At 44.4% G+C, this 12,378-nt stretch overlaps 1 protein-coding gene across 1 annotated transcript in view; it reads left to right on the plus strand.

Moving 5' to 3' along the window:
• The first annotated feature begins 935 nt into the window (after positions 1-935).
• Positions 936-12,378, plus strand: part of P3H1 (prolyl 3-hydroxylase 1) — a 29,507-nt gene continuing 18,064 nt past the window's right edge. The window contains exons 1-2 of the mRNA XM_072156113.1: positions 936-1,459; positions 10,813-10,965. Of these exons, the coding sequence (XP_072012214.1) occupies positions 938-1,459; positions 10,813-10,965 (675 nt within the window). The 5' untranslated portion in view covers positions 936-937. The remainder of the gene's footprint in view (positions 1,460-10,812; positions 10,966-12,378) is intronic.

Below are 12,378 nucleotides of genomic sequence, written 5' to 3' on the forward strand. Positions count from 1 at the left end.
ATCCGTGAGGTTGGATGACGCGTTTGTGATCAGCAGTTTTCAGCTCTTTCCACCGTTTCTTGATTGGATTTAGGATTGGACTTTGTTTTGGCCATTCTAACACCTGGATACGTTTTTTTGTAACCCATTTATTATTTTTTGGACAGAAAAAAGTTATGGAGGCTGCAGGAGTTTCATCTGTTTGAAAAAAGCAGCTTGGATAACAGATACCTGCCTGGCTGAACGGATGATAGAACATTTACATTGATGTCAATAGGATTTTTAATTGATACGTTAAACTTCCATTCTTTATTATTTTTAACGGAGGTAGGGAACGCTTGAATGAAGGACATCGTGACGGAAACATCCTATAGTCTCTGGGGTCATATTAGGTGAAATTCACACTACAGAGGTTTAACGTATCAGTACAAAATCCCATTTCATCAATATGAATTATATGTCATCCGTTATGGTCAGTTTTGTCTTAGATCCGTTATCCATGCATTTTTTTCAAACTGAGGAAAAGTACTGCTGCTTCCATATTTTTTTTCGTTCAAAAAACGCATGGATCTAAACGGAACATAACGGATGACATAAAATTGACATTGATGTCAATGAGATTTTTAAGTGATAAGTTAAACCTCTGTCAAACCTTTATTCTTGGATGTAGAGAAGTAAGGATAGTGACGTGAGCCTAACACATGTGCCATATTCACAGCTGTGAGACTATACAGACGCTGCTGCAGGGAGACCCCGCTCAGGACATAGCTACGTGGTACAATCTCCGAGGCAGCGGCTGTGATTTAGGAAATTATTGGGCGGGTCTACGAGGAGTGGGCGTGTTCAGACTCTGAGATTGACAGGCAGATCACACTGAAGTTCTGCGTGAATGGGCGTGATGAATTTGATGGGCGGGACGATACCTACAGTATGGGCGGTACCAGCTCCCCTCAGAAGAATGTGCAGTGGGTGTGTGGCCCCTGTGTGGGCGTGGCTGGGGAGGGGCTGCCTCTGGCTGTGCTGTGCTCCCAATAGTTACTCCCAGGCAGTCATGGCGCCCTCCTTGCTCCTCTCTGGGGGTCTCTTCCTATTACTGGGTGCTGGGCTGCTGGCTGCCAGCCTGGAGCCTTATGACCTCCTGTATAACAATGGCGTGCAGGCGTATTACCGGGAGGACTGGCCGTCCGTCATCCTCTCCATGGAGAAAGCGCTGCGCAACCGGGAGCTCCTGCGCCGCAATCGCATCGCTTGTCGCATGCAGTGCGCCGGTGTCAGCGACTTCTCCTCGCAGCCGCCGGGATCGGGACCGGTGCAGGACCTGAGCTTCTTCCAGGAGGTCCTGCACAGGGCGGACTGTGTGAAGAAGTGCGAGGAGGAGAAGATGGGGGCTGCTGCAAGCTACTTCGTGTACAGCGAGGAGCTGGAGCTGGAGTTCAGGAAGAGGAGCCCCTATAACTACCTGCAGGTCGCCTACTTCAAGGTATCACAACCCCCATCAGGATTTACATTAGGTAGAGTAGTGTATGAGGGGCATGCCCCGACTTCTACTGCTTGTGATGCACTGTAATCTTCTCCCTAAAATATAGTGCCACTACAGGTACCAGCATGCTCAATCCTCTACTACTCATGATGGGCTGTAATCTTCTCCCTAAAATATAGTGCCACTACAAGTACCAGCATGCCCGATCAACTACTCCTCATGATGGGCTGTTATCTCTGCCCCATAGTATAGTGCTACTACATGTACCAGCATGCCCAATCATCTACTGCTCACGATGGGCTGTAATCTCTGCCCCATAATATAGTGCCACTACAAGTACCAGCATGCCCGGTCATCTACTGGTCATGATGGGCTGTAATCTCTGCCCCATAATATAGTGCCGCTATATGTACCAGCATAACCAATCCTCTACTGCTCATGATGGGCTGTTTTCTCTGCTCCATAATATAGTGCCACTACAAGTAACAGCATGCCCGAACATCTACTACTCATGATGGACTGTAATCTCTGCCCCATAATATAGTGCAACTACATGGATCAGCATACCCGATCATCTACTACTCATGATGGGCTGTCATCTCTGCCCCATAATATAGTGCTACTACATGGACCAGCATACCCGATCATCTACTGCTCATGATGGGCTGTAATCTCTGCCCCATAATATAGTGCCACTACATGGACCAGCATACCCGATAATCTACTGCTCATGATGGGCTGTAATCTCTGCCCCATAATATAGTGCCACTACATGTACCAGCATAACCAATGGTCTACTGATCATGATGGGCTGTTATCTCTGCCCCATAATATAGTGCCACTACAAGTATCGGCATGCCCGATCCTCTACTTCTCATAATGGGCTGTAATCTCTGCCCCATAATATAGAGCTACTACAAGTACCAGCATGCCCAATCATCTACTGCTCATGATGGGCTGTAATCTCTGCCCCATAATATAGTGCCACTTCATGTACCAGCATAACCAATGGTCTACTGATCATGATGGGCTGTTATCTCTGCCCCATAATATAGTGCCACTAAGAGTACCAGCATGCCCGATCCTCTACTTCTCATAAGGTGCTGTAATCTCTACTCCATAGTATAGTGCCACTACATGTACCAGCATGTTTCCTCTCCTTATCAGCACTAGCATGTCTGATCATTTATTCACATAAAGGACTGTATTCTCTGCTCCCTGATATATTACCACTGCCTCTACCAGCATGTCTGATCATCTACTTCATCTGTTATCTCTGCTCCCTATCTGTATGTGCACTACAAGTACCAGGATACCTGATCATCTATTCTCATCAGCCAGGATATGTAATAGCCCAGTACCATCTATTAAATATTAGCCAGGATATATAATGCCCATTCATAGTTTCATCTCAGCACGCCTTCCATTGAACTGATACCACAGCCTTATATTCATCATGGTTGCAGTACTACACATCCCAGCATGACCTGCAGCAGCCCCTGGCTCTGTACACAGGAGAACTACTCCATGCACAGGGGTTAAAGTCTTGCATATGTGGAAGTCTTTTTACTGCCAGTGCTGATGCCACCCATCCTGGTGCCAGGCAATGGGCTGCAGTGCCACCCTGAGTCATTACATGCACACACCGCGGGCACCATCACATGGGGAATAGCTGTGGCTGGGAGACATGGCACTGACTCCAGAATTGGAGAAGTTTCCACTGCATCTTGAGACATTTCCCTCCCCCATTCAAAGCACTGCCACGTATTGAGGTGGGGAAAGCTTCCATCCCCTGCCGTCTGTGCAGCCCACACTTCCAGGAGGAATGTCAGGAGCGTGTTCCCTGCAGCCTCCACAGCAGTGTGGACCCTCATCACCCATTATCCCTACACCCAGGGGCTACATGTCCTGTGTACTGGTTTATATCACTATAGAGGGTGTGCATCATATACAGCTGCCAGGTATACAATGTATCTGTCATGTGCACTGTATACAATGTATACTAATAGTAGCTGGATACAGTCACTGCTCTCTTTTATCACCCATTTCCTACTGGGAACAGCTTGATTCCAATTTACTTTAATGGGATTTCTGACAGGAAGTCCAAAAAATATTCCCTGCCCCCATGATGGCTACTTCACGTCACATCACCAGTTCTGAGAAGCTCCAGAAACATTTCTACACACGTGTGGCTGATGTCAGCCGCTCAGCGATCGGGATAATCATATTTCTCTAGGGATGACACAGGTTGTCCTGGTCTTGATTAATTTATTTATTTTTAAAGGACATGCACCATCAGTACTGAAGGAAGAAGTGTTCCTCAGGAGTTCTTTCATTATAACTCTATGGGGGAGATTTATCATTAAGTTTCTGAGGTAAAACTGTTCTAGTTGCCCATGGAAACCAATCACAGTTCAGCTTTAATTTGATAAACATCTGTGGGAAAGTGAAATCTGAGCTCTGATTGGTTGCCATGGGGAACTAGAACAGTTCTGCTCTAAGAGGCTTATGATAAATCTTCCCCTATATGGGAGGTATAAAATTTATACCAATTACCCTGGGGTGCTCAGGCTATGTCACCCAAGAGCCTCATATTTTAATTTATGTACTCCCCCTGTAGTGCCAGTGGTCCCGCCCGTCACCTGTCTATGCCCGGTGTGGGGGTGGGGATTGCTAACGCTACGGGGGGAGTACATAAACCAAAATACAAGGCCCCCTGAGGTGCTTGGAGATGCTCAGGAACTTCTTATCAGGACACATCTACTATCAGTAATTTACTTTTCTCAGTCATTTTAGAAGTAATGGAACCACATGGCCGAGAGTTTCATACATCTGGGCAGTGAAAATATATGTGCAATGTTTGATGATCCAGTTTGATTGAGTCCCATGCAAGCTGGTATATGCAATGCTGGTCTCTGGTTCCCCACACAAGCGTTTACATCTAAATGCATCTGCTTTTGAAAGTTACTCCTCCCCGATGCGGAATGGTTATGTTTTTATGCCACTTTGGGTGGGGGGACAAAAACTCAACTTTTGCACTGCATAGTTTTTATCCTGAATACAGCAGAAAAATAGTGATATGCTGCGGATCATAAATTAAATTGTTTTAATGCAATATATATATGGGATTCGCTACCGTTATGGGGGCTGGCCGGCCGGGCAGCCGACATGCACAATATGGGACATTTCCTGTGTGCTGACGTTTTGCGGCTCGGCTTTCTATGGAGAGGGGAAGGATGAGCAGGACTCGCCCATCTACCCTCCTGCTCCCACCCCGGGCGAGAACACTTTCATGTGGATCCAAACTTACACTGGGAAATCTGCACTAAAAATGTAAACATCTGCATACAGATACTTAAAGAGAACCCGTCATGCAGAATAACCCCCCTAAACTAAATATATTTTCATAAACTGCCATTAGAGAGCATTGCCTCTATCCCTTCATTGTCCCTCTACATGCCTGTAAACCTAAGCAATGAGATCCTAAAGCTGTATGCAAATGACCTGTGAAATTAGCATTAGCATATTCAAGCTGTCCACTCTATTCATGAGTGGGAGGCACAGCCACACCCCCAGTGCATGACTGACAGCCTGTGTAATGATGTGAGGCTGTATAATGATGTGCTTCCTGGTGCTGTTGGCCACGCCCCCTGCAGCCTGTGTGTGCATGTGTGTGTGTGTGTGTATAGGAGAGATACAGCAGCTCCAGGCTGCAGCCATGTTACAGCAGAACATGTCAGAGTCATGTGTAGCTGATGTCTGTGTCTCTGACCTGTATATTAGGAGGATGCAGCATGTCAGCAGATGCAGCGCACACACTAGCCATGCTTTACTATACATTACACACAGACATGAGCAGGGGGAGGAGAGGGGAGGGGTAACAGGAGTGACATCGCTGCCTCTGACCATGTGACCAGCCTCATTTACATGATAGAAAATAGATGATTTTACAATGAATAATGTATGAAATAACTAGATAAAGGCTGTGATGGATCCTTGTGAGCTGCTCCAACAGGTAGAGGTGACAGGACTAGTGACAGAGACCTGATGACAGGTGTCCTTTAAAGCGGTTGTCCACTTTAAGCACATTACCACAATTAATTGATATTGTTTGTGTACTAAAAAGTTTTAAAATCTTCCAATATATTTTCTGTATCAATTCTTCACGCTTGCTGTCATGCAATAAGAAGCTTGATTGTATACTTCCTGTAGATAAACACTGGTCCATAGTCATGTGATGTCACACAGGTGAATGAGCCGTGCACATGTGTAACATCACATGACCACGGACCAATGTCCATCTGCAGGAAGTAAACAATGAAGCTTCCTGTGGCATGACAGCAGGAAGACAGCAAGCAGAGATGTAGAAAACCGTGAAGAAGCTATACAGAAAGTATATTGGAAAATGTTATCATTTCTCATTACACAAACAAAATCAATTATTTGTTGTAGTGTTCTCATCCTGTTTCGGACCGCCCGCTGACTTTAGTTTTCTACAGCTCCGTGGGAGCAGGACCCGGTCTCTGGGTGTCAGAGACACCCGGAGACCTTAGGTAGAAGGGAGATGCAGTTTATTGCCGCTCCTATCTTCCTTGCTCCCCACAGCATTGCGCTGAAGAAGCACAATGCACGGAGAAGCAGAGCCGGGCTGTCACGAGACTGCCGGGTATAATTAGACCCAGTACAGGCGGTCCCCTACTTAAGGACACCCGACTTACAGACAACCCATAGTTACAGACAGACCCCTCTGCCCACTGTGACCTCTGGTGAAGCTCTCTGAATGCTTTACTATAGTCCCAGAGTGCAATGATCAGCTGTAAGGTGTCTGTAATGAAGCTTTATTGATAATCCTTGGTCCAATTACAGCAAAAAATTTTGAAACTCCAATTGTCACTGAGGCAAAAAAAAAAATTGTTGAGAATTTCAATTATAAAATATACAATTTCGACTTACATACAAATTCTACTTAAGAACAAACCTCCAGACCCTATCTTGTACGTAACCCGGGGACTGCCTGTACAGCTCTGATCAACACCACCAGTAACAGGTGGTGGTTTTCCTCTTATAGATGCCCCAATTACTGGGAAAAACTTAAAAAACTACAGGGGAAAAAGAATAAAGTAAAATTTAAAAAAAAAAATGAAAGTGTCCCCCCGTGGTCTTTTATGACCTCATGGGGGACATATAAAGTAGAAACACACATACACAAAAAATATTAATAAATATTCATAGAAATACTTTGGCATAATAAAATAAAAAAAAATCCCCCGCTACACTACAAAAAACACTTGCGTCATTTCCCCGAGACTATACATATCGGGGCTTATTTACTAAGGGTCCACGTATGCACTTTTGTTAGATTTTCCGACGTTTTGCACAGCTGTGACGTATTTAACTGGGGATTGTGTCACACATGATTTTAGCGCAGCTGCGACGGCTTTCATGCGATTATCGGGCGCACGACCTTAGTGAATCTCGGCACAGTGCGGTATAGTTGGAAAATGCACTTTCGGTGAACTCCTCCGGGTAAGTACCGTATATACTCATGTATAAGCCGAGTTTTTCAGCACAAAAAATGTGCTGAAAAACGTCCCCTCGGCTTATACACGAGTCTATTACAAACAAAAAAATTACCCACTTAAAAAAATAAACTTAAATACTCACCCTCCGATGTCGGGGCGGCTTACCAATGTCAGCGCGTCCCGTCTTCTTTCTTCTCCGCGGCTCCTCTTCTCTCTTCTTTCTTCTGTCATAGACGCGGCCATGTTTTCTTCAAGGCCGCGCATACTATGACGTCGGCAGCGGCCGCGTCATAGTATGCGCATGCTAGAAGAAAACATGACCGCGTCCATGCCGGAAGAGAGAAGAGGAGCCGCGGAGAAGAAAGAAGACGGGACACGCTGACATCGGGGACATCGGTAAGCCACGCCGACATTGGGGAGCCGCGCTGACATCGGAGGGTGAGTATTTAAGTTTATTTTTTTAAGGGCATACGTATACTACTAGGGGCTTGCTGTATACTACTAGGGGCTTGCTGTATACTACATGGGGCTGCTGTATACTACATGGGGGCTGCTGTATACTACATGGGGGCTGCTGTATACTACTAGTGGCTGCTGTATACTACTAGTGGCTGCTGTATACTACTAGGGGCTTGCTGTATACTACATGGGGGCTTGCTGTATACTACATGGGGGCTTGCTGTATACTACATGGGGGCTGCTGTATACTACATGGGGGCTGCTGTATACTACTAGGGGCTGCTGTATACTACATGTGTGCTGGCAGGCTGTATTCCTCTGGGGGCTGGCAGGCTGTATTCCTCTGGGGGCTGGCAGGCTGTATACTTCTGGGGGCTGGCAGGCTGTATACTTCTGGGGGCTGGCAGGCTGTATAATACTAGGGTCTGGCAGGCTGTATACTATTGGCGGCTGTGCTGTATACTATTGGCGGCTGTGCTGTATACTACTGGGGGCTGGCAGGCTGTATAATACTAGGGGCTGGCAGGCTGTATACTACTGGGGGGGGTTTGACAAATGCATTTCCCACCCTCGGCTTATACTCGAGTCAGTAGTTTTTCCCAGTTTTTGGTGGTAAAATTAGGGGTCTCGGCTTATACTCGAGTATATACGGTAAATGTGCCCCATTATATATCAAAACGACCGAAACAAAATAGGGAATTCATTAATAATCTTAATTTTAATTTGAAAATTTAAAAAAAAAAGTACTATAAATTACAAAAAATACTTTTTTCCACTTTTAACCCCAAATAATAATTATGCATGAAAAAAAATGTTTAAACTTTTATTACGTTTTAACGAGCTCTATGTGTCCCAAAAAAAACACCACTAATTTTTTTAAGGTAGCAGGCAAAAAAAAAATTATGGCCCTTAAACCGCCGCTTACGAAAATTCCCTAAAATGCCCAGTCACTAGAGCCTTTTGAGGGTGCCTCCACACGTTCAGTTTTTCAGATGCAGTTTTTGAAGCCAAAAACAGATGATAATGGGTTGAGACAAATAATTAAAAGGTTCTGCTTCTCTTCCTACTTTAACTCCATTCCAGGTTTCGGCATCACTAATGGTGGTGGCACACGTGGTGTTTTGAACCCATTTTTAGGCCGTTTTAAGCAGTCTTAAAAAACACATGCGTTTTTGACAGTTTTGTCCGTTTTTCAATTATCTTAATTAAGATAATTGGGAAAAACGGTCAAGAACAGATGCATTTTCAAAAACACATGCGTTTTAATGGACTTCTTAAAAACGGCCTAAAAACGCCTAGGGGTTTAAGTGTTTTAAACTTAAGGGTTTTAAACTTGCAATGAAATCTGCATGTGTAATAGGGAGAATTTTTAGCAGATTTGAAACTACAAAAATTAGAATTTTTGGTAAAAAATAATATTGTCAGGTTGGAACGCGTCATGCAAAATAACCCCCTAAACTAAATATATTTTCATAAACTGCCATTAGAGAGCATTGCCTCTATCCCTTCATTGTCCCTCTACATGCCTGTAAACCTAAGCAATGAGGTCCTAAAGCTGTATGCAAATGACCTGTGAAATGTCCAATGTAGCATTAGCATATTCAAGCTGTCCACTCTATTCATGAGTGGGAGGCACAGCCACACCCCCAGTGCATGACTGACAGCCTGTATTATGAGGCTGTATAATGATGTGCTTCCTGGTGCTGGTGGCCACGCCCCCTGCAGCCTGTGTGTGTTTAGGAGAGATACAGCAGCTCCAGGCAGCCATGTTACAGCAGAACATGTCAGGTTCATGTGTAGCTGATGTCTGTGTCTCTCACCTGTATATTAGGAGGATGCAGCATGTCAGCAGGTACAACACACACACTAGCCATGCTTTACTATACATTACACACAGACATGAGCAGGGGGAGGAGAGGGGAGGGGAGGGGGAACAGGGGTGACATCACTGCCCCTGACCATGTGACCAGCTTCCTTTACATGATAAAGAATAGATGATTTTACAATGATTACTGTATGAAATAACTAGATAAAGGCTGGGATGGGATCCTTGTGATCTGCTCCAACAGGTAGTAGTGACAGGACTAGTGACACAGACCTGATGACAGGTGTCCTTTAAAAATGTACACCACATGTCTCTTTCCCTGTGGAATGTGCATAGATGTGACCCAACTACAGTAATGTATTTTCCACATTGCAAATCTCGACTGAAAAATTCCAGAATTTTTGTCCCATGTGGACATGCCATTAACGCAAACAAAAATGTGTGCGTTACTTATATTCTCACCTTGTTTTTTGCAGACATTCAGCATATACACCAGGATAGCTTCAGGGGTATACATTAATAATAATAACAATTATTTATATAGCACCATCATATTCTGCAGCACATTACAAATCATGGGAAATGGATACAGATAAAATAGGACAATATGGAGTAAAAAGAGCCATATGGAAATAATAGGAGTGAGAGTCCTGCACGCAAGAGCTTACAGTTTGTGAGAGTGACATAAGGCATCCATAGATATATACTGGCAGATTGGGCATTCTTTGATGTGGAAAACACAGTATGGAAAGACGCAGCTGGCTATGTTTTTTCATTCTGCTCCCTCCGACTGAGTGATGTATAAGCTGAGGCCCCTAATTTTACCACAAAAACCTGGTAAAACCTATATTTTTTTTTACTCGAGTATAAGCCGTGTTTGGGTTTTCAGCACATTTTTTATATATGGTATATGATCAGCAGAGGCCATAATAGCTAATAGGGGAAGGATTGCTTCCATCCCTGGCCTCTGCTGAGTGTACATTCGGGAAGACACCAGTGACGTCCATATGAGGACAGTTATGTCACTTTGGAGAAACCCTGAGCTGCTGCCAATGTTCACAACTACCGCTTTCCGGTGGGAAAAGGCGAACCGGAGGACATACTCTATACCAGTGTGTGAGCAATGAGATACTCTGTTGCCCTTTATTGTAAGGACACATCGGGAATCTTTACAATGGAAGTTTAAAAAGTCAAATGTCACTTTCTAGCAATTATATGTTGTGGCCATAAGCTGTGTCATCATGTAGCGCTAGCCTTCTAATGTACTACGTAGACATTACACACATAACTAAAGTGAATTGGCCATCTGGGAAATCTGGGGGGTGAGTGACAGCCCCTGGTAAACATTACTGTGTGCTGAGCTTTTCTTCACCATTTGTTCACACTTCCATGTCACTTACATCATTGCAGGGTTGTCTGGCATTCACCTAGAGTAATGGCCTCCGACCCCTGCCTCCCAGCTGTTGTAATATCCAATATTAGTCTATCTATTTACAGTATAAGGGCACTCTCTATAATGTTTATTGATATTGTTCTTTCTCTTTCAGATCCACAAATTAGATAAAGCCGTAGCAGCTGCACATACATTTTACACGGGGAACCCCGATCATATGGAGATGCGGCAGAACTTGGAGTATTACAAGATGATGGCTGGTGTGTCCCAATCCGACTTCAAAGATCTGGAAGCCAAACCCCACATGGTGAGTATAGGAGCGTGTACATCCGTACATGTCAGGAATGTAGGGGTAGGATTACTGATATTTGCACCTCAGTAAGCACCTCTGTTTGGTTAGTCACTCTGTACCCCCACCACCTAGAACATGAAAACACTTTGTTTCCGTGTGACTTACTACATTATACATCTGATCTGTGAAGACTCTATACCTTCTCCTGTAGCGGCCGGGCTGACTGCTCCACCAGTTATGAGGCACATAACAGGACATGGATGACACCTGAGTGGCATCCATCTTTTGCACATTTCCATATGGGAAGGCCTGAGCCAAAAACAAAGGCAGGAATAGGACCTGCTCTGGGTTTTCTACAGCCTCCACAGAGATCCGTGAATAACATTTGTGTGCATGGAGACTAAAAATTTTCTTTTTTTTTTCCTTTTGTTCTTTCACTTCAACTTTCGTAACTTTATTTTCCATTGTCGTAGCATAACGAGTTCTATTTTTTAATTTTACAATTTAAAGGGGACCTGTCACCCGGCACCCTTTTTAAGACTCCCCCATGTCCCTACAAACAATAAATACCTGGCAAGTTCCGCCAGGTAACGTCAGGGACCAGGTGGGACTGGAAGTATAACGAGGAAGTGGATAAATTATAAGACAATCCGCTCTGAGGTGCTGTGGTAACCAGACCAGGTGGGACTGGAAGTATAACGAGGAAGTGGATAAATTATAAGACAATCCGCTCTGAGGTGCTGTGGTAACCAGACCAGGTGGGACTGGAAGTATAACGAGGAAGTGGATAAATTATAAGACAATCCGCTCTGAGGTGCTGTGGTAACCAGACCAGGTGGGACTGGAAGTATAACGAGGAAGTGGATAAATTATAAGACAATCCGCTCTGAGGTGCTGTGGTAACCAGACCAGGTGGGACTGGAAGTATAACGAGGAAGTGGATAAATTATAAGACAATCCGCTCTGAGGTGCTGTGGTAACCAGACCAGGTGGGACTGGAAGTATAACGAGGAAGTGGATAAATTATAAGACAATCCGCTCTGAGGTGCTGTGGTATACTGCCGAAATTTCTGCATATAGAGTTATAATAAAAGAAGTCCTGAGTACAATAGTTCCTCAGGAGCTGTTTTTTAGGACATGTCCGTAAAACTGATGGTAGATCTCCTATAACCTACCTATTCTTTGTGTTACTATATCCTAGAACGTCTGTATTGTGGAAAAATAAACGTATATTGAAAATATGCAAATGAGCCATGGCTGCGCTGCAGAGCGCCTCTGAGGAGCAGCTCATTTATTCCCACAGTCCACAGTCAGGCTTTTCTATAACCATAGACAGACGTTGTAGTCAGACTTTTCCACAGTCAGGTTCCTCCAAGCACAAGCAGTAAATCGCCAAGTATAGCGAGTATAGCAAGTATAGCAAAGCGA

The sequence above is a fragment of the Engystomops pustulosus genome, chromosome 6 (genome assembly GCF_040894005.1).
Source record: "Engystomops pustulosus chromosome 6, aEngPut4.maternal, whole genome shotgun sequence".
Taxonomy (NCBI): domain Eukaryota; kingdom Metazoa; phylum Chordata; class Amphibia; order Anura; family Leptodactylidae; genus Engystomops; species Engystomops pustulosus.